The sequence below is a fragment of the Pavona decussata genome, unplaced genomic scaffold (genome assembly GCF_977016875.1).
Source record: "Pavona decussata unplaced genomic scaffold, jaPavDecu1.1 SCAFFOLD_34, whole genome shotgun sequence".
Classification (NCBI taxonomy): Eukaryota; Metazoa; Cnidaria; class Anthozoa; order Scleractinia; family Agariciidae; genus Pavona; species Pavona decussata.
Genome location: NW_028145457.1, coordinates 359,361 through 382,659, shown reverse-complemented (window position 1 = coordinate 382,659; position 23,299 = coordinate 359,361). Strand labels below are relative to the sequence as shown.

Below are 23,299 nucleotides of genomic sequence, written 5' to 3'. Positions count from 1 at the left end.
GAAGCAACGCTTAACAGACAAGGTGCGCCAGGAAACGCGTCGTGCAAATCAGAGAAAGAAGAAAAAGAAGTGATGACAAAAAAAAAAAATATCGCCTTCCTCCCTTCGGGTTCTTCAAGAAAGAAGCCAAAGCGGACTTTGTTATTGACATAATAGCGTGCTCATGTAATTAAAGCGGAAATGCTATAGTAAGCGCAAGCACAACAATGTTCACAAATATGACGCACGTTTAAGGAACGTACGTAAAGCAATTGAGGTGTGTTATTTTTTTCTAAGATGACAGACGAAAAAGAGAATCTAGCCGTGTGGGCATTGTTCCGGTTTTTTTTTTTTTTTTGCTTGCGGTTGTATTTGCGTCTGTATTAGGGTAGCTCACATATTGTTGCGCCTGCGTTTGCTCTTAATTTACAATCCTTGGCCAATCTTAAGAGCTAAAATTAATAATCTGTTTCCGCAATTTCTTGGAAACATTTCGATTTGTAAGGTAATGTAGTTACTACTAATATCACAAATAGTATAGATAGTAGAAACAATAGATTATCAAAGAACAGTTCAAATGCAGCCTTTTGAGAAAAAGCAAACATTTTGGTTTGCATCCGGCGAGAAAACATAAGAGTTCCTCTTCCAGGTGTAATTAAAAGCAGGCATCAGGTTAAAAAGGGTTTTATTGAAGAAAAAAAAACCGACCTGTTTATGTTCATGATACTTAAAGGCCATTTCGGCGGCCTGTTTTGAGGTGTTACACCCGTCATGTTACGTCCAAACAATCCTCAATTTACTGTTTGGCAGATCTTGTTTTGTGGAAATTTATATTATACTACTCCATATCAGTTAACACGTTAATTCATATTTTAGATACATTTTTTGATATAGTCATGCATATTCTTTGCTGTTAATTGTGAGGTATATGTAAACAATGCCTTTATACTTTATATCACGTTAAGTTTTGTTTAGCTTGTGCTACGTAAGTGGGCAGACCTGGATAGATAAAAAGGACATTTAATTAAGGTTCCTGTTTTCTTCATTTCCTTAATTAGCAATTAATTAAAGATGCTGACTTGATATAGTTGGCAAACTGATCATAACTTTCTGTCTACAGACTCATCTGAACACCCGTTACATAGCATACGTTTCAGATTCATACGTTTTAGCAGGCAATTTCAATTCCTTTTTTTATGTTTTTGGCTCAGCTTAAAATCACTCTAGTTTTGCAATGGCAAAAGTGGACATGGATATGCAAACGCTAACACTAACAAAAGAAAAGAACAAAAATCTTTGCATTTGACGTAAATTTGGTCATGAATGGGGAGAATAGACCATATTTGTATTCTCAGTATTGAACTGGATCGAGCTTGCAATGGAGGCTCATGCGGGGGAATATATTAGAAACTATTTGCATGTGAAAAAACTTCTCCCGTTAAGCGTCGCGTGCAAACTTAGTTCCAGTTCACTATCGAGAATACGAATACGATGTATTGATGACTGTCATGCATGCGAAATTGCGCGAGGTCGTTACTTGTTTATAGTGCTCTGCTATATTTATTCCTGACACACACGCACGATAGATGTTGTATACGGACGACGAATGTTGAGTGCACCATGGCCATATTAGGGCAGTATTACAATGTGTTGAATGACAACAATGTATGAACGTCTATGATAAGATTAAGATATAATCACGTGTGCGTTTCAGTGGAGTCTTCGGCTGACGATATAAAAAGCTACAAAAGCGGTAAAACCTAATATTTCCTTTTTTTCAGCTCTTCGGTACAAACAATGTGTTTGTTCAGAAAATATCCATACCTCTAGAGATGGAAGGGACCTCTACGACCTCCCCCCCCCCCCTCCCCCTAGGAAGAATTAACATCCAAGCGGTGGGCATGAATATGTTCTGGAACGACACAACTAAGCATTTTCATCCGTCTTTTAAATGGTAATGTCCTAAACCGTTGCTGTTTTATCCGGATTCTTTCCTCAAGCTAAAACAACGAAAACCAAACTGGGTATTTGCTACGTACAAAACAAGTTTTTGGAAACAGATATAAAATATCCACGGACACTGGTGAAACTGGTTTGGGGTAGTTACTCTTAACAAGTTCTAAGCCTACCTAAAAAATAAAACAATAGTAAAAAAAAGTAAGGATTTTAAAGACGAAAAACGTGATTTTTCTATGTTTTTTGGCCAAAAAAGGCTAAATAAGCCTTAAATTCAGTCTTCGACTTCTGGTCGGGTTACTTCGAAACAAGCGCAATATAGTGAACTGTTCCTGTGTTTATTATGAAGCTTTTTATTCAGGTTATTCCTTTAAGCGAAAAAAAGCGGCAGTAAAAATGGGTATATGCTACCAAAACGGGTATTTGCTACCTAATCGTGTTTTGGAAATAAATACGCTAAAATACCATGGACACCTCTGAAATTGACTTGGATGACTTATAGTTAACAAGCGCTGAGGTTACCTAAAGAAGAAACATGTATAATATTGATTTTAAGGATTTTAAAGTAAAATCTTTCCAGGCTTATTTGAAAAAAATGTGAGCTTTGAAGTGTTGTCGGATATATAGCTTGATGCAACGTTTGGTTTAAAAATAAAGGTGGGATAGAAATTAAAAATAAACCTATTGCAGAGGGGTTGGACAGAGACTTTTATTGATTTCAAGACCTTTGAAATCTGATTTGGCCGTTAAATTTTACGCAATTTTTGACTGACGTACCAAGCATTCCGTATTTGCTACCATCTTCGACTTTCGACACTAATATCTCAATAAATATGCAATAAATATTTAGTCTCGATAAGTGTATTTTTTCTTTGAGGTGAGAACTTTTAAATTGTTGTACTTTAAGTGCTTTCAGCTATATTTAGGTTTGTAAAAACAGATAGTGAAAGAAAGTAGCAGATACGTAATGAACTTTCTAAAGAGAGAGAGAGAGAGAGAGAGAGAGAGAGAGATGCTGGCAACTTTGTTACATTAAACTCGGTTTCCATTTGCGTTCTTGGTATAGAATAAAATAGGTTTTTCTTAGAAGTTTTCTTTTCTTTGTGATGTAAGATTCCGGCTCATTTTAGAGGGGAGAGGTGGTTTTAATACGACTTGCCTCTTGGAAATTGTGAGGGAAGATACTAAGGGAAAGGTCGTGGGAACGTGGTTGATACTTTTCCCTAGAGAATGATCGTTTAAGAGGGCTTTCACGGTATGTCAAGCTCTTTGTTAAAGATTCAAAATCTGGTAAAGAAAATCCACAAATTTTAGGAACACCAATTTCAGAACAACCTGGGAACATTGAGTCAAGTCTAGCACTTTCTTTTACTGTAATGTGTATTTTCTGGATGCATAGCACTTGGACATCAAACTCGCACAAGGCATGGACAATTGACAGAAACCCAAGGTTACGGTGTGCAATGTTTAAAAGCGTCAGGTTGAATTTGGCTCTTAACAATCCCATGTCTGTGATGATTGAACACCGGGAAATGTTTAACGAGTATAGATCTTTGCAACTTCTACACACCCATTCGATAACAATATCACTTATTGCCATACCGCTCACATTAAGCTCCAATAGTTGATGGAACACAAAACAGCTGAACGTCTTTGCTAAAAGTAACTTTCAAGATAATTTTTTTACTTAATTAATTCTATAGATTTGTTCATGTTGTAATAATAGGTGGCTTTTTTTTCAGGGGGTCTGGTACTCTGTTTTAAGCGTACCTCAGATTGAACAGCTGATTTGATTTGATTGTAAATCTGAAACTTGATTAGTAACTAAATTCGGGACTCCATTCATGCCAGGTAAATTCAGGTAAATCTTTGCATGTAACTGCAACTTTCTCAAACACTTCCCAGGTTGAATCACATTCCTGAACACTAAAAAAAATTCCACATAGTTTGAAGAACTGCGACAGACAATGTGAAGTAGTCTTTGTATTGACAAAAAACTTTTCCTTTGCAGATTTCTCTCTTAAGAGACCTGTAGACATGCGTTATGTTGAAGAATCGTAGGTTTTTTCGTTGGTCAAATAGGCGTTGCCTCTTAATTGACAGCTTTGTTTGATGACAGAATCGTGATTGACAAATTATATACATTAGGTTATTGTGTTTTAAAAAACAGTTTTCAGTAGAATCGAAGTGAGAAAGAAATTTTAGTCTGTTTGTTACACCCACTTACCTGGAGAATCTGTCTGTTAAAATAGCTCACCTGGAAAATCTGTTAGACTCTGTTCAAGACCCTGCTAACCTCTAAAGTGCGACTGTTGTAACTACCCTCCACAGAAGTAAGTCCAAATTAAAGTTTTCTGAATTTAGCTGCGAGATAAAGATTCATTTGCATTTGTTCTGATTGCAAATGATAAATGTATTTCTTTTTTTCGAATAATTATTAAACTTTGGCTTGATATTATGCGGTTTGCGGTGGTTTTCTGAGCTAGCCAGTTCCATGTGCAACATTTCATTCGATATCTGGGTTGTAAAGAAGAATTGTGCAAGAGCACATGGCGGAGGAAGCCTTGAAAGCCGAAACAAAGTGATCGGCAAACTGCCAAAGGAACACTCACACGATGTGGAAAATCGTTAGCAAAGTTAATAGAAGCGAAAAGACCAGAGCAAGAGGTAAGAGATGTCTAAGTAAACTACAGTTAGCCTTTGACGCTCTTGTGGAGAAGCACAAGAATTATTCCCAATTACTCGAAGATGACAGTAAATTCGATGCAGAAGGGGGTTGGATGGGGGAATGCCAAGAAAACTTTATGTTAATGGAAAGGGGCGCAAAAATGTATTTGGACTCTTTCTTGAGCAAGGCAAAGACCCCGTTGAAAACTTATGATACAAAAGCGAAAAATAAGAGTGATGCTGGGCAAGGAAGTGGTGGAGTTCCAAGTACGCAGATAGATGTTGACACCCCTAGCATAAGTTCTGGCGATAACAATCATCCAATTAATTCTGATGCACAACAAAGCACAAGTTCTGGTAATGATAATGACCTGCCAAACCATGAAAGCGGACCCTTTGTTGCTATCCATGGGGTAAATGATAACATCCAAACTAGCTCCAACGCTTCAACTGGCACCTGTGGTTTCAAGATGGAAAAACCTAAGATGCCCAAATTTGCAGGAGACGTAAGAAATTACGTAATTTTTCGCGCTGATTATAAGCATGCAATAGAATTGAAATACAGCAAGGAGGATGCAATAACTTTTCTTTGCACTTGTCTGCAAGATAAACCACTGGAGTGAATTAAAGGGATAGGTCAAGATTATGACGCAGCATGGGATTATTTGGACTCTATTTACGGAGATCCAAGGTTCGTGTCCAACAATCACCCAAGACATAGTAAAGTTTAGAGCTCTGCAGCCAGGCGAAGATGCGCAATTTTGCAACTTAGTTCATTTAGTCAAGCGAAGCTTCAACATGCTCAAGGAAGTCGGAAGTGAAAATGATATGGACAATACAGTACTGTGCAAAAGTAATAAGAGCGAATTTCGACGAATTTCGTGGGCGAAAAACAGGGAAATTTCGAAGGGCACGAAACTTAAACGAATCTTCCGCAAATTTTTGAAGCCGCTATTGTTTTGACACGCTTGAAATTACGGCCTTGTCGGCGAAATAGAACTCGAAAATTCGAACGCATTTTCGAGCGATATTTCGAAATTTCGTAAAGTCAGTCTTGAATTTTCGAAGAGGAATTTGATTTTTCGAGAGAAAGGTATCAAATTTTCCGCAAACCAGTCTCTTAAAATAACACTTTAGCCATTCAATTCACTTGCGGTTTCATCTCAACAACAATAGATGGATACATAATCACAGCGACCGTAGTTCAAGAGAGAAGTCTGGGCATCATACCATCGCTCACATGAATGTAAACAAAATGTCACGCAGTTTGTTTTATTCCGGTTTATCTGAGGAGGATTCCACATCTTACCAACGTGTTTGGCAAACGTTAATATGTGAAAACATTCACCCAGAACAGAAATAGAAAGTGCACTGGATAAATTTGCCGTTGCAGGTGGTAATCGACAATGCACAGTCGGCCGTTCGCTTCACGATTGCTTTCTTGTGTCGTCGCACGTGGTGGAAGGAACAGTGCTTCAGGGCTTTTTGCTTATATCCTTTTTTACTAACATCTACCAGATTAAGTGCCCAACATCCCCGTCAATGTTTATGCGCATCCTGCTTTTGAACCCAAATTGAATAGCTTTACATAATTATCCGCGTTTTGCAGTATTTGAGTCGACAAAGATGCCCAATTTGAAAGTCACGATCTTTTTCCAGATTAAATCACATTCAACTAAAATGATGTTTTTAGCCGATGTGAAGTTTATCTCTACATGTATGTATGTCCCAAAAACCTTTCCTACTGTAGAGCAAAAGAAATATGCGCGGTAAAATGAAAACGAATACAGTTCATGCATGTCACAGCATAGCGCGCAACCACAAGTGGCACATCTGCTGGTACTGACAAAAACTCGTCTCATTGGCCAGATACCTGCCCTAAATTCGCTGCACTCGGTATTGACCAGCGTATCTGGGTCGCCAAAGAAAACCATGCCTGCTTTAGTTGCCTGAAACCAGCAGGAAGAGAGCATCGAGTTGATAACTGTAGGAGATGTCAAAAGTGTACAAAAACTGACAATGGAAGGGAATGCATGCAATTTCATCATCTGTTGCATTACAAGTGCACTGCATTCAACATAGGCATGCACGTGGCATCCCTCTCTCCCCCCCTCCCCCCTCTTTTGCCAGTGATAACTTGCAAGATCTACGGACAGAATGGGTTCCAAAAACAAAGCAACACTCTTCGTGACTCCGGACTGCAGCCTAATTCGCGAGGAGACAGCAGCTTCATTGGGACTCAAAGGGAACGACCACTGCCGTGACAATTACAAAAGTGGGAGGAGATGATCAAGACTAAAGTATACAAGGTTCCTGTATCCTTACCAAACAACAGCAAAATCTTCTCAATCAAGGCGATTGGAATCCCTTCCATTAGTGAAGAAGTGTCAGCAGTCCAGCTTAAACCAATTGCCAAGCTTCTCGGACTGGAAAACGAAAGGACACGCAGAGGCAAAGGTCCTGTTGATTTACTGATAGGGATCGACCATGCCCAGATGCATACTGGACAGACCAGGCAGATGGACAATTAGTTGCAAGAAAAATTTCTCTCGGATGGGTGGTGGACCATCAGGCGAAACACAAGTAAATGGCCACGTCTGCCATGTAAGACTTGCTACCCCAGTAGATGTGTTGGGATTTTGGAAGACTGAAGCAATGGGAGTGGAAGTTAAACCATGTATTTCTGAGGCTGAACCAATACATTCATCAGCACCAGTTAGTAAGTAAGTAAGTAATTTATTTAATGTCAAATACACAGGGGGTGGTCTCCCAGTCCCCCGAGCCACAGGCTCATGATAAAAGTGTTTGACAATATAAAAAAAGATAATAACTACTAATTAAATTAAAAAATAACATCTATCTATAAAGATTTAATAAATAAAAATAAATCAGGTCAAAGGCAATTGCTGCATTGACAGCCGTTAAAATTTACCAGCCACAGGGTAGTCTTCGGGAATGGCCTCTCTGCACCTCCCGTAGTAGTGTGCCGTAATTCATCGGATCTTGTCACCTTTCTTGCCTATCATCACAGCTTGTGATGATATAAATACTTGTCCAGCTCTAAAACTGTAAGTGATGCAAGTTTGCAATTCTCAACGAGCTCTTCCCACTTGTAATCAGAGAAATCTGTTGTATTGATGACAACAATGCCTGCTTTGGGAAATATTTGAGTCTGCTGTCACATGCCAAGCCTTCTGATAAAGCAAACTGTGAGCGTGGAGTCAAAGAGTTAACATGCATAGAAGAAGAGCTTTTGAAGGAAAAAATGGCAATCTAAAAGAGCTACGCTGAGCTATTCAGTGATAATGGTTAGCACTGCAATATCTGGGCAAAGGAGCAGAGACAATATTATGAGACTCTGATCAGCAAATTTGTTATTGCTCCTTGGCAACATAACAAATGCCAGATCTAAACTACGCCTATACCTCAGTACAACGTACAAGGCCTTTGCCCAAATTACATCAAGAAAAAAGGTCAGCCAAATGAGCAGAAGGAAGAAAGAGAATGCCCTCAAAGCAAAGAATAGGAAAAGAAAAAGAGGGGAATCACTGACAGTTAGCTTAGTCCTTCAACTTGTTGATGGAATTACATATTTGCTTTGCTTTCCGGAGGGCTATAAAAGCCAACACAGTTTGTAAAGATGAGATTAACCTTGGGGCATTAGAAAGCTTGAAGAGTTCTGATGTAGAAAGGTTGGGGTGTCTAGTCAGCCAAGGCTTCTTTGCACTGGATGCCCTTCCAGCAATAGGACAAATTATGGACAAGCTTGAAAAGTGATGGTTAAGTACTGGTTGTTGGTAAACTACTGGTTCTATAAAGTAGTGTTTTGTTGCAGTACATACACTCAAAACGGGCTGATCTGGATTTGTCTTTCATTAAATTGTGAAATATTAAAACAATGACTTTTATGACAATATCCGTATAACTGGGTTGTCCATTTTCATCACCTGGACCTTTGAAATTAGTTTATTTCGTAAACGTAATCCCATTTACAAAAGCACAGACAAGACCCCTTTCAAAACCTAAAAAAAATTACCCCCGGTTAATTGTTCAAAAGAATTAGCCCCCCCCCCGCTATCCAATCTAAGACAGCCATGACCCGCCACCCCTCCACATAAATAATGAACGGTCCCTTAAGCATGAATGGACAGACAGCTGTGCTTCTCAGTATAAGAACTGTAACTCCATAGGAGACAAGAGTTATTCAGTCGCTGATTTTGGTTTCTTGACTCTCCGTATCTTTTCAGAAACGTCACACGCAAAAGGCCCACAGGATGGTGCAGGCGCTAACCTGAAACAAAAAGCAGATATGGCTGAAATTAAGCGACAAGTCGTTATCCAGAATGGCGAAAATCTATTCAATAACATAAAAGAAAACGCGACCAAGCCCAGCTCCACTCGCTGCAGGTCAGAAAGTGTGGGATTAAAAAGGAGGATTTTTTCTATGTAGAACAGCATTGCAGAAATAGGCACGGCCAAGGGTTTAAGTAGATTAAAGGGAGTTGACAGACACACAGCATCATGGCCACTGACGACCTAAATGGTTTGAAAATGAAGAGTCAGCTACTATCCTGCTACTGCAACAACTGCCTCGATTGCGGGTATGAGGACTGTTTGAATCAGGACTGCATACAGCCCTGGGACGACATCCGAAATGAATTGGAGGGATTTTCGGCAAGAAGAGTAACAAGGGGCGAGACAGGAGAGCTGCGATCCGCAAGAGGGATCTTGTCATCGAGGGCTCCGTAGTGGCAATAGCCTCAGGAGATCCTGGTGAAGATTACTACCTTCTTTAAGTTACAGATCAGGGGGCAGAGATCGTAAAAGCCCTAACCAAGGATGATTGGGGCGCGTCCTGTCTAGTGGGAGCTGAGGTAATTTGTAGAAACTCTCTGTTGCCGAAAGTCGTCAGCACAAGGTAGACCAAACCAGGAAAGCAATTGTGTATGCAACCACAGTGGGGTTCTTGTGCGCATATATTTGTTCTTTATTCGGTAACATTGCTGTTGTCAGTGAGCAGGAACATTTGGATATTCTCAACTCACTGGACGGCTTTTAACGAGAGTGCCTACTAAAACGAATGTATTTTACGCGGTTTATGACTATGCGGGAAAAGGAGATCTTAGCAAGGGCTTCTGGAATCCAGAGAGAAAATTGGGGGTACCCATGCATTTTTCAGAGGTATCTAAGCAACAGTTCACAACGCTAAAAAGCCCTACAATACAAAAAAGGGTTTTCCTCTTGAGGCACGTGTTTTGACATCATTAGCAGGTTTGCTGCGGGGAACATGGACTGAACATCTGAATATTGGGGGATCGTTTCCCTGGTAACAGATAGAATAGGCGCCTGGCAGCCCATTTCTCGAGGAAGCTGTACGTTAGACACGTAATCTGACGTGTACCCCACGGGGTTAGTCTTAGGACGCATGGCTGCTTGAAGGGACGAATTGAACATCCCTGATTTGCTGGAAGGGCTTTGGTGTGGTGGACACTGCTAGTTCATCATGGGTGCAAATTCAGGCTCTCGAGAAACGGGGCAAACTCTACGGCCATGTTGAGTGTAGATACAGGAAAGTAGGGAAAGAGATTAGGATCTATAGCTCCAAGTGCTGATGGCAAAGAAAACCTGTCTTTCTTCTTTGACCCACGGAGCTGAGAGTTTCGTTGTAATTTACACCCCGGGTCGAAGTTGATCCATTGTGTGTTTCAAATCCAGGTAGCCTCAAAGCTTCACTGGGGTGAAACACATGGCGTTGAATCTCAGTGGGGATAGGAGGCATAAGTAAGTCTCTAAGAGAAGCACTGTTCCAAATATCAAAGTTTGGCGGGGAGTTTACAGAAACTGTGGGACACCATTTGTACATAGCTGAATACCCTGTGTTGACGAAGAACCATAGGTGTACAGCCCAAGAGGGTAGCAGCCTCACTACGCGTTGTCGCCTGTGTCCACAACATCAAAAGTTTTGAGTATCTTACCTCTGCTCTATGCCAATTTGAAAACTAATCGGGCAAGAAAGTCCTTCATATATGATATGGCTGCAACAGTCTAAATAATTATAAACAAATCTTGCAGAGCATTTAAATTTTTGTAAATTTTAATATTTTTAAAGTATTTTCACATATTTCTAAATTTCAATCTTATTATCGATTGATTATAATATTGTTTCATTTTCATAGTTCCATTGTAAAATCTACATATTTCAGCTGTAATAATCTATCTATCTATCTATTTACAAAACCAGCGCTCCAAGCTGTGACCATTTTGGTCGCCATGGCGAGTGAAAAAAAAATTGGCGACTGAATTATTGGCGAAAGTCGCCATTTGGCGACCAAAGGATATAAGCTCAAAAGAATTAGTTGACTTCACGTTTTATCGCTTTTTATCTGAATCATCGTTAAATTAAAGAAATATTACCAAGCTTTTCTTCTGTGTAAATTCAATGATGAATCTGTTCCTCTTGCATGGCAAGACGTGTACAGTTCTGGCATAAGGATCTGCGTATCGCAGCTTCGAATTCATTGAGCAGCCATTTTGAAAACTCAGGTGGGAGAAACTGGGGAGAGCCCAGACTACCTCCGGCAGGGGTTGACTTACACCCAGGCCACCCGACAGAAACAGTTAAATTTTTGACACAAAAGATGGCAAGTCTATGCTCTTTTAAGTTGCATTTATTGCGGGTTTTTTTAAATAAAAGCTGTTTTTATTATATTCATCAATAAAAATACTTTTGTTGGAGTAAATGTGTTTCATGAAGAAATATTAAATTTCCCGTGACAAAAGTTAAGTCAGGCACTTTTCACGCTGATCTGGCTACACATAGCCTGTGAGAGAATTCAGTTTTATTGGCTCTAGTTTCACAAGCATTGTGATCTATGAAGCTAGTGTCGAAAAAACTGGACGCTCTCGCAGGCTAGGCAACACGTGGAGTTGATGGTGCTGTGCATAATTACTAAAAATAGATAGACCCCTTGGTGTATGACAACGTTTACATGCAGTCAGCTCAAAGGCTTTGTAGGAACGACATTTGTTTTGGATGTAAAACATCAGCAAAAAAGCGACGAAATCAGTGGTAAACGTGATTTTCTTGCAAAAATATCAATAAAAGCCGCATCAAAGTTTTCGGCAACACCACTTTACCCCCGAGACTTTCCCACACCACAGTCTCATGCAGATAAGACACAGAAGAGTTCTTTGTCTGAATCACAGCTGGAGGTCAAATGTCTGTGTAGTCTTTTATGGGCAGCACTGCTGTCAATAACCTGATGTGAAATCCCCATCCGCGCGTAGCTGGCTGTCATTTGCTTATTTCTATTGCTCTTGCTGATGAAATAGTAATAAAAAATGACAGACTTCGAGAGAATATTTGAAAAAGTACGTCATCTATTCGCAAGCGGCGATCCGTCAGCAACCGAAAAAGTCATCAAGTTAAAGGGAGAACATGAGGAAATTCTCCACAAGAAAAGCATCTCAGAACTTACCTTGAACAACTATGAAGAAGATTCACTCGGAACAGCATTGATGCCGGATGATGAAAATCTTCTACGTGGTCTACGGGCTCTTCAAGTTTCCTGGAACGGGAATTGTTTGTATAATTCTGCGTCAGTTTTAATGAAGGGAGATGAGTCGCTAAATGGAACTTTACGATTTCTGACTGCTTGTGAACTATTTTTAAACGCTGAATTCTATGCTAATCACGAAAAGCTTTCCGAAGCAAATGCGGAGTGTTCCTACTCTGAGAAAACACTGGTTATTTTAATGCTGACGTCGGCAGGCGAGAAAGAGTAGCAGTCGACCAGACGTGCAGTTGAAGCCCTAAAAGCAGAAGCTATGAGTGCCTCAAAAGACAAGGTTAGGAGCAGTCTTGTAAATTTGATGGCATTAAGTACAGTGTTAAAATGGCCAATTTTTTCTGTTTACCAAAACACAAACCCCGCTTTGAGACCACTGATCCATGGATTGGTACATCCTCGCGTAAGCAGTGCCACTGACGTTTTGCCGATCTACATTTTGTGGTCAAGAGACAGCAATCTTGACAATCGCTCTGGTGCTGTATATCGGCCAAACCATTTTGTACCACTGGTGTGTAATGTTTGTACCCCCAAGGTTAACACAGCCTCTGCTACCGCACCCACGGCTCCAGTAAGTGTACCTACGGCTCCTGTTACTGCACCCACGGCTCATGTTAGTGTATCCACGGCTCCTGTTACTGCACCTAGTGGCGGGAAAAAAGCTCTTGCAATTGCAATCACCAGTTTTTTGCCCCAAAGTCTAAAGGCAGCGCCACTATACTGAAGCCAGGCACAAGAAGGCCCAGGGCTTCATCTGAGATCAGTGATGAAAACGAGGTAAAAGTTAGAACATCCCCGTACTTCCACTACACATAGTGATACTGTTACGTGAAACTACAACGCCAATTGGAAGAAAGAATTTACCTGGGTAAACTTTGATCCACAAAAAAAACGCGATGTATTGGACATTTTGTCAAGAGCCTGGCGCCGAAATAGCAGGCAAAACAGACTTTGTCACTAACTGTACATCATTTAAGAAAGAAACCCTATCCATAAATGGAAGGAGCCATCGTCACACGCGCGCACGAGACCATGTACTTGGTAAGCAGAAACCAGCGGAAGGACCATTAAGTGCAGTTTTCCAAAAAATGCGAAGTCAGAACGACAAAGATGCGTAAAAAGAGATGACGATCAAAATAAATACCGCGTATTTTGTTGCAAAGGAGGAGCTTCCTTTCACGAAATATAAAGGGTTAGTGCAGCTACAGAAAAAGAACGGGTTGGAAGTTGGTGTTACATACGCAAACGATACAAAATGTGCCGAAATGACTGGAGTCATTGGAAAACTTCTTGCTGACGACGTTTCCAAAAAGTTGAAGGAGGCCCACTTTATCTCTGTTCTCATTGATGGTGCTTCAGATGTGTCCGGTATTGAGAATGAGACCATACATTGCAAGATGGTACAGAATGGGCAAGCAGTTACTCGACTAATTGGACACAAAGCTGTTGAAAATGCAAATGCAACAGGTAAAAATAGTCCGTATCGATCTTTACTTCAATCCAGGAAGGGGGGCGGGTGGGTGGGTGGGGGGGATGGGGGTAGTAGTACTCTCAGTTGCGTCATGATACAGAGTTAATTGCCGGCCGTGTGGATTGCTTAGTGGCCCGGCTGTGACTTAACCTATTTCACCTGTATGGGCTAGCTAGCAGGTTGTTTGTGTACAGCTGACCCCTTACCTCAGCTGCCTTGCCTTGACATTTTGTTCTCGACTATTTAAAAGACATAAAATAGCAGGACAAGAGATTTGTTTAGGAGAAACCGAAGATTAACATTTGTCAAGGAAAATCGAAGGAGACTCTGCTGCAACTTTTCATTTCTCGCAAACTATCTCGTGTGTTTAAATCGTGGTACTTTAAAAACTCAGAGCTGCCATTTTTTTTTGTTTACAAATTATATGCAAACTACAGTAAAACAGCTGACGTAGGAACAAAAAACAAGTTTCAAATGGTATTTGGCCAAGCTTATAGATTAAGTAATTGCTGCCTTTATTTGAATTAGTTCTTGTCCAGGCAGTTGAATCAGCATTCGGTGATTTAGAGGTACCAAACTGGAAGGAAAAGTTGACTGGATTTGGGGCTGATGGCGCCTCTGTAAACGTGGGCCATAAAGGTGTTTCCGCATTACTTAAAAAGGATGTTCCCCATTTGCTTGAAATCCACTGTTTTCCTCACCGTCTGGGGCTTGCTCTTCTTAGCATGCAACGGGACTGCCATCTGGTGACTCAAGTTTACGACGTCCTTCATTTGGTGTGGAAAACATACCACTACAGCCCAAAAAGCAAGCGTGATTTGAAGACCCTTGAAAGCCAGCTTGGAATTGACGTGTTGCAGCCAACTCGAGTGAAAGGATCAAGGAGGTTACCACATGTCAGCAGAGCCCTTGACGTGTTCATTAAACCAGTAAAGGATGGAGATTTGGCAAGAGATGAATCGCAGTATGCAGCTGTTCTACAGCACATGGAGCACTTAGTCTCAACGTCTCCTAAAGCAGAAATCAAAGGCAGAGCATGGAATGTTGCTCGCGCTATGAAAAAGGTTTCCTTCCTTGTTTTTTCCCATTTTCTTGCTGATATGTTTCAGATTTTTGGTAAACTAAGCCTGCATTTCCAACGAAATGACTTAATACTTCTAAGCGCTCTTGCTATTCTAAAAGAAACAGTTGAAAACATTAAGCGCCTGCCTAAACGACCAATTCCCAGTGGAAGAATGGAGACTCTTCTAGCAATAGAAATGGAAACCCTTCCAGCAAGTTTCGCAAAAACGCAAAGTGAGCCACCAATGTTTCAGGGAATTCAACTTACCAAATCGAGATCGTCCAATGTTCGGAACATTGCTTCCAAAGTTCATCACAGTGGCAGTGACGAGGTTCCCAAAAGCATTGAGCAAGCAGTACAGCTTTGCCTGAAAGGACTTGAAGACAGGTTTGGACCATTGCTTCAGCACAAGTCTGAGAAAACTGCTACAGTTAATGGGGTTATCTCAGCATTAACCATGATGCTTGGCCTACAGATATGGAAGCCCTTCTTGATTTCGGCAGAGGAAAAGTTGAACGTTTAATCAATTGGTTCAAAGTTCCACTTGTCTCCTCTGGATGTAACACAGGTACAATTCAACCTCAGTGGCTGTCTCTGAAGATTCTTGTCCATTCTGAGTTTATGGATAAAGGATACAATGATCTTTGGGCCACACCTATGACAAAGGAGCCGTACAGGAATGAACTGAAGGATGTGTTGTGCCTTGTTGAAATTCTCCTTGTGCTTCCCCTTTCGACCGCTCAATGTGAGAGCAATCTTGGCACAGAACCGAATCAAGAATTGCCATCGAGCCTCCCTCGCCCCCGAGACAACTGAATCTTTGATCAGGATTTCATTTGAGGGTCCTCCTGTCGTTGACTACGATCCAGCTCCAGCTGTTGCTGCAAGGTTTTCTTCGGCCAAAAAACCTCGAAGACCATTCTATACGCCATGAACAGAACTCTTTGAACGCCACCTACAAATAGCGTTACATCACTGTACAAAACTTTAAATCCCCAATCTGTTTACTTGTTTATAATATTATCATTCAAGACTAAGTACCAACGTAAACCAGCAATCTAATTTGTTGAAACATCAGCGCCATTGATCGATGTTTTGGTAAATGCAGTTAGTCACCGAATCGCGATAAATGTATATTTTACATTCTCCTCTGAATACGTTGTGGTGACAAATTCAAGTGTTAGTACTGCTTTTTCGTGATTAGAAAACCATATATAGATATTTATTAGGATAACTAAGAATAACTTGATACTGATATACGTCAACAATGAGTGGAACTTATTCAGGCAACTTTCATTATCACGTACAAACAGTATTTTTGTCATCAACTTTGAAGTAAGAAACGTTTATTTAGGCCAGAAGTATTGTTATTGTTACTGTTATTGTTGATTCAAGTTTTAATTTACATATGTGAGTGGTTTCAATGCCAATGATTTAGCTAAAGAAAGATGTTTCTTAGCAAGAACACGGTACGAACAAATGTATATTCACGTAATCGTATCTGATCAGATTTGTTTCAATGATATCACTGCAAAATACATGTTCCGGGTTTCAACATCCGACTTTGTAGTAAATTACCTCTCATAAATGTCTTTGCCTGTTTTTGCCATCTTGTACTGCGTTTACAACCCGCAGGCAAGTAACAATGGAGTGTTAAAAACACGATTTATTTCCGTACACAACGTTCAGCAGTAGCTCCCTCATGTAAGTAGCATGAAGTGTCTTGCATTAATGAAAGGACAATTTTTGGCGACCAAAATTTTCCATTGGCGACCATTTTAAAAATGAAGGTCGCCAAAAGGCGACTTATTGAAAAAATGAGCTTGGAGCGCTGAAAACTTTCACTTGTGCCGTAATATTTGTCTTTGATTTAACTGATCAGTGTATCACGTGCGAACTGAGAACTATTAACTACTGATCAGTACAGCTCATCTATTTCCCGTTTCAAAACAAAAGTTTTATGTTATGGATTTGGGAAAGGATGAAAAAAAAAAACGCGCAAGCTTACAGTGCGAGGTAATCTTGTGAGTCACCTTGCATGCAGGGCTGCTTCAGTGTGCTGACGCAAGAACCGGCACTTTTCCTGCAACTGTATTCCGTAAGCTAACCACCGCGCCTACTTTTTAGATTAGGCAAGCTATGTATTTATTTAGCAGCTAGACAGATCAAGACATCCTTACGGGATTGTTATTTTGATACATTGACTCTCATGTTTTTACGCATGCGTTGTAATCAGTCACTACCAGTGACAAACTTCACACGATATCGGCAATTCAGCCAAATCTTGGAACGTATGGGGAGACAAATGAGGACGGAATAAATATTTAGTTCGAAAATATACCATCACATTTATTTCAAATATTAAGTTATTACTCGTCACACAGTAACAGGGCCTACTTGAATAAAATTCACTTACTGGAGGACTCACTAGTATGTGTTAACTGCCAACCTTTTGACCTTTTTCTTACCCACTCAAGTAAATTAAGGCAAAATAATCTCGTCCCATTCAAAACGTTGGATACCGTATTTACCCGTGTATAATGCGCACTTTTTTCCCCTGAAATCGACCTTCAAATTTACGATGCGTATTATACACGGATTCCATTGTTTGGTCAAGAAAACAAAAGAAGACAAAAACTTTGCAGTAATTGGTGTTTAATAAACGCAGTAAAGTAAACTACCAATGAACTGTTTTCAATTTCGATCCATGAATAAATTAAAATGCCTATTTAAGAAACAGCTGATCGAGGAAAACAACATGTGAGCTTGTCACTATAGCGATCATGGCTTCGAAACTTACCACTGTGAAACGTCAAAGTTACACTGTGTCCGACAAGTTAAGAATAATCCAGTTTGCTGAGCAACATGGCAATCGTGCTACCGAGCGTGAGTTTGGTGTTTCCGAGAGTAATGTCAGACTCTGGCGAAAAAGTAAAGAAAACCTTGAGAAGATGCCTCGACTGAAGCGTGCTAACCGCGGAAAGAAAGCTGCATGGCCGGAGTTGGAGGTCGATCTGCTGGCTTGGATTACCGAGAAAAGAAATAACGGTCTTGCCATTCTGCCATCCATTGTGCGACTAAAAGCCCTCGAACTAGCCAAGAACGAGAAGTACGGAATTCCTGAAGGACATTTCAAAGCTGGCAATCACTGGTGTCAGCGCTTCATGAAGAGGAACGGTCTGTCACTTCCACAGAAAACAACATTAGCACAACGTCTGCCAGAAGATTACGAGAAGATAGTCCGATTTCATCGCTACATCATTGATCGCCGTAAAGAACACAACTTCCCATTGCATCTCATCGCAAATATGGACGAAACTCCATTGACCTTCGACATGCCACCGAATCGTACTGTAAACAACACCGGCGAGAAAACCATCAAAATACGTACCACGGGGAATGAGAAGAATCGAGTAACAGTCGTGTTGGCATGCTGCGGTGATGGAACAAAACTAAAACTGATGATAATCTTCAAGAGGAAAACCATCCCTAAGCTCAACAACAAGCATGGAGTCGTTGTTTCAGCCCAACAGAAAGGATGGGTGGATTCAGAGCAGATGAAAGTGTGGATCGAAAAAGTATGGCGTGCGCGGATCGGTGGCCTGGGGAGAAGAAAGAGCTTGCTTGTTTACGATGCATTTGAAGCTCACGTGACAGATCCTGTGAAAGCGTCCTTCAAACGTGAGAACACTGAACTTGCTGTTATTCCTGGCGGGTTAACCTCCGTTCTCCAACCACTCGATGTGTCTTTAAACAAACCGTTTAAATATGGAGTCCGAAAGCAGTGGATGCAGTGAATGGCTGACGGAATTCATGAGTTTACCGCCACTGGACGACAAAAGAAGGCTTCGGAGGAACTGATCTGTTCGTGGATTTCGCAAGCGTGGAATGCCATTCCATCAGAAATGATCGCTGCCTCTTTTCTGAAGTGTGGCATCACAAACAATTTGGATGGATCAGAAGATGAACTGGTTTACAATTCAACCGACAACATTCATGAACTTGATGATTCCAGCATCGAACACTTATTTGAGTCAGACTCTGAGTCAGAATTTGAAGGTTTCGCTGTTTAAGAATGCATTGTTTAAAGACACTGAAGATTTTACTTGAATCGAATGTATACTCAAGCTACTAGCAGAGCTGTTAGGAGAAATACCGGTAATGTTTATGAATTGTTGTTATTTATGAATTTAAGTATACTAGGTACAATAGGGACTTCAAGTTACAAGATTTGTAAAACGTTTGACTTTTATTAAATAGAAAGGCGTGTAACTAGGTGCTCGGTGCATGCGATATTTGTAGTTTAAGTAAGTTAGTAAACATGTAAACATGTCATTAATGAACTCCCAGCTCTTGTTAATTAAATGGAAACATGAAACATACTTCTTGGTGTTTATCTTGAAATCTTTTTTTTTAGAATAACGTGGTCAAAAATTAGGGTGCGTATTATACACGGGCGCGCATTATACATGGTACTTGAACTGTTAAACTGTGCCTGGCAATATAAGGAAACAGTCAGTTCTGCTAGAGCAGTTTCTCGGTGAAATCAAAACATACGATAATGCGATCATTTTCCTTTAATGTGAATGTTTAATTTGCTCGCTTTTAAAATTTCCAAACGTAGTTATGTAGGAAATAACGTTTTCTGTTAGTGCGGGGTGATAAAAACTTGCTGTGGTACATATAGAGTGTTCCCGTAGAGCGAAATATCTTCCCACAACACCGTTGTCCACCATTTTGAATTTGCCATGTTGACAGGGCAATTCATCAAACAGAAAAGGCTGGGTACGAAACATCTCGTTGTCTTAGAGACGAATTCACCAACGGAATGATTGAATAAAAGAAAGGACTGGTTGCATTATTAAAAATGGCGGACGAAAAACCCACAGTTTCTGGCGAATGGTGACTTTTTTGTGAGATTTCGGAGCTTTTTTTATCGTTTTTTTCTCAAGAAAGGTACAGATCGGTAAAAGAGCTTTCGCTAACAATGCTGTCTTCTTTCTGGGGGCCTTTCAGGTTTTTAAAAGGTGATAAATAAACGCTTTTCTGAGGAAAATATAAGTGTTGTTACGGTTACTTGTAAGACCCAACATACAGACATTGCTGGATTCCCTGACAGAGCTCAGTCAACTGCTGTACTTGCTAGCACATTTACACTGTCCAAAATTAGTTCTGCGTCTACACAATCAAGCTTTCATCCATGCCATGATCTGCAAGGAAGTGATTGGGAAACCAAAGTCCCTCACTGAAAGAAAATTTTATGGCACGTATTGGCATTCTCTAACTGCTCATGCTGCCAAGCAAAGCAGGATTGTTTCTTTAAACTCAACTAACACTGAAGAAGAGGAACGGCACTTCAACACCCTTCAAGGTGTTACCAAATTAACGCACAGGAGACCTGGTGACATCATCACTCCAAGCCTCATCTGTCTACAAGCCGAACAAAAGCTTAAAAAGAGCAAACATGCCAACAGTTCAGTGAAAACACAGGAATCACAAATTTCGAAATATTACAGCACTCTACCACCATTTCCAAACACAGTTGTTCCAAATCGGTATATTATTAAACACCCAAAGGAATACCAGGTTCACCTACAGAGTATCAGCGACTTCATTGCCTGTGGTGAAGGTGTTTGGTGGCATCAAATTTTGGCTGGAGTTGAATTCTTTGATGGACCCGAAGAAGCAAACACCAGACCCCAGGGACCAAAACTTCATCACTTCAGATCAAGCAACCTACAGCTAGAAGAATATCACCTATCTGATTGCTGGGAAAGATGCCTGAGTGATGACACTATCACAATTCCTCACAGAATTATCAGAACATACAACCAACAAGGTGACTGCACCAGCGTCATACAGACCAACTCTTTGTACAGAGATGATGAAAGTGACAGTGAACGCACTCCAATCCAGGAAGAAATAGAGAATGACGGAAATGAAGATCCTGTACCAGAACATCTTCACATGGATGATGATGATGAGATCACAGCCCTGGAAGAGATAATCACCCCTGACTTGTCTGTTGAGAACAGTGATGATGAAGATGCACATGAAGAATTACAACCTTTGATTACATCACTACCTTTCCCTGTTGTGGTGAATGACACGGCAACAAACCTTCAACATCATACAAGAAATGATAAATCAAGTCGAAGTCAGTCACAACAATTGAACACAACAGGCCAGCAGATTGAGAAATCACTGTCCCGTGGCTCAACCAGTAAACAACAAGCGAAAAAAATTCATACCAAGCTCTGTCAAAATGCAGCCAGAATACTTGGTGAGACAAATTGTGTGTACAAATTGGACACTGCAAGACAAAGCATGAAAAAACACCCAATGAGTGACTTTTACATAAACAGTTATCAAAACCTTCTAGCACCAGTGCAGACACAAATCCTAGCTCATCAAGCATTGCTGAAAACGCATAAGGAATGGGAAACACAACACTGCCTACAACATGACTGTTCTGAAGCAAGTTTAGAAGACCTGAAAGGAGACAAAGAGCAGTATTCCATCTACAAAAAGCTGGTTTTGTGTGAAGAGCTCCTTAGACACTGGGACATAACTGTCCACTTGTAAACAAAAAAAAAACTTTGGCTACATGAGCATGATGGCCATCTCCACAAAATGTTTCATTCACATCACCTGGCCAACCCAACAATTTTTACTTTAAGCAAAAACAAAAAAAAATTGTCTAATTCAATAGTTTCCTCATTTTTCTCAACAAGCGTTTTCAACTTTAATCTGTTAAAGTGCTACTACGATCAAATTGTCGAATACCTTTTATTTGCGGTTGATTGGTAGTTTATGTCCTAAAGTACATGATTTCCAAGTTATATCCTCATAAGATAAAGGAAAGTGCGATTTTTTTGCGCTCAAACTCCACGAAGTTTCATCGGCCATTGAACCGCCATATTCCTGCGGCCTGGTTACCAAAGGCAGATGGTGTCCAATGACAACAGAGCCCGGGTCACCCGGAAAAAACAAGTGACGTCAAACTCTCAACTCGAAGCCCAGGCCCTACGAGGCTAAATTCTCATACGGTTTCGAACACGTTTTCGAAAAATGTTTCGTTCTTTCAATGGTGGGAAGTCGCTGTGTTGTTCAGTGGTATAACTGCTCTAATCGAGCAGCAGGAATTGCGCTACATGCGAGTCCGGCCGACAGAACGAGAGATGTGTGGGTCCAGTTTGTTGTCTTGCACGTTTTGCTATTTTCTCGGTTAAGTTCGAGGGACACTCGGGCATTCCACCCAAGTCAGTGAACACAAATTAAACCTGGATCTTTTGAAAAGGGTAAGCGATCAGGAGATCGCGAACCTGAAAAAAATCTCCGAAGGAGAAGGAGCGGCAAAAGGTAAGCTTATGTAAAGTGGGCGAAATGTGTGAATGTTGTTTTTATCTTTGGTGATTCCTCAAAACCTTGTTCAGCACCCATACAAATAGCAGCCACAAATTTTTTTTCACATTTTATATTGCGTTTCTAAAGTACTAAACTTTGATTGAACAAGTAAATAATGTAAGTGCAACTAGCTCCCGGAACTAGTTTTTCCCTCCGAAGCATTTCCAAAACATCTCAGTGCGATAAGAGTAAGCTTGTGTTTACTTTGCTTGTGCAAAAGCTTGTGGCAAAAACTGTGCAAACAAAAAACGCGAGGAAAACCACTTTAATTATCCATTTTCACTCAGCTTTCGATAAGGTGGTCTTTGGCGTTTACAAAAGGGTTCCTTCTTTCTTTTAAGTGGTTTTCTTGAAGAAATAGTTTGAATTTTTGGTTTCAGAAAGGTTTTAAGAAAACCTGACATTCAGTTGTTTCTTATCAATTAGATTCAATTGGTAATGTATTTTAAATTTTGATTTATTTTTCAGACGCTGAGTTGCAACAACGTCAAAACCCAGCTCTTACTATTATTAAAATACAGGCCAAAACAAGCCTTGCAGAGCACAACATGTGATAAATATGGACAGCCAAGAAAAGGCCAGTGCTCCTCCTTAACTAGCAGTTGAAGAGCACTGACCTTTCTCAAGGGCTTTTCTGGATCTTTTGTCCTCAACCACCAGTTGACAAATAGAATCAATAAAAAAACTGTTTTCTCTCCATTCATCATGTCTCCTCTTTGCAACTCTTTCCATTACATAGGCTTCTGTTTTAGGGACTTGTCAGAAATAAGTGGGGAGGGAGGGAGTGAGGTGGAGATTTTAAATTGAGCAATGAAAATGATGTGACCCTCCATAGCGATGCAAATGAAATTTCATGACCCTCCCCCTGAACAGGTAATACAATGTAGCTCAAACACCAGAAAAAGAAAACAAGAATGGAGGCAAACTGTAAGTTACTTACTGGAACTATTTTGCCCCAACATAATTCAAATTATCTATAGAGCCCATTGGCATCATATAACTCCATTATGCTACACATTTCCTTTACATTAATATTTTAATACTTAATACTTGTCTTGCTTTTGTTAAATAATGACTTAAATTGACAAATTTTATTTTGTCTTTTGTATATAACTCGCTCTTCCTGTCATACTGTAAATTATGATCACAAGAGCATAAATTTATGTGACCTTTTTCACTGCTTATTTT

General features: G+C 40.3%; 1 protein-coding gene, 1 long non-coding RNA gene and 2 pseudogenes across 2 annotated transcripts in view; 3 read left to right on the top strand and 1 right to left on the bottom strand.

The window, feature by feature from the left end:
* Positions 1 to 4,700: 4,700 nt before the first annotated feature.
* Positions 4,701 to 7,077, top strand: LOC146484303 (uncharacterized; annotated as a pseudogene).
* A 1,669-nt stretch (positions 7,078 to 8,746) lies between these two features.
* Positions 8,747 to 23,299, bottom strand: part of LOC146484296 (uncharacterized) — a 56,663-nt gene continuing 42,110 nt past the window's right edge. The window contains exon 3 of the long non-coding RNA XR_014863646.1: positions 8,747 to 8,893. This is a non-coding gene — a long non-coding RNA (uncharacterized LOC146484296). The remainder of the gene's footprint in view (positions 8,894 to 23,299) is intronic.
* Positions 11,442 to 15,227, top strand: LOC146484302 (zinc finger protein 862-like; annotated as a pseudogene).
* LOC146484301 (uncharacterized) lies at positions 19,309 to 22,810 on the top strand. The gene is made up of 2 exons (XM_085104873.1): positions 19,309 to 22,066; positions 22,580 to 22,810. The coding sequence occupies exon 1, from the start codon at positions 19,910 to 19,912 to the stop codon at positions 21,287 to 21,289; it is 1,380 nt and encodes a 459-aa protein (XP_084960999.1). The 5' UTR covers positions 19,309 to 19,909; the 3' UTR covers positions 21,290 to 22,066; positions 22,580 to 22,810.

Coding starts and splice junctions, on each gene's coding strand:
- LOC146484301 (XM_085104873.1), top strand. CDS start 19,910: ATGATCTGCAAGGAAGTGATTGGGAAACCAAAGTCCCTCACTGAAAGA.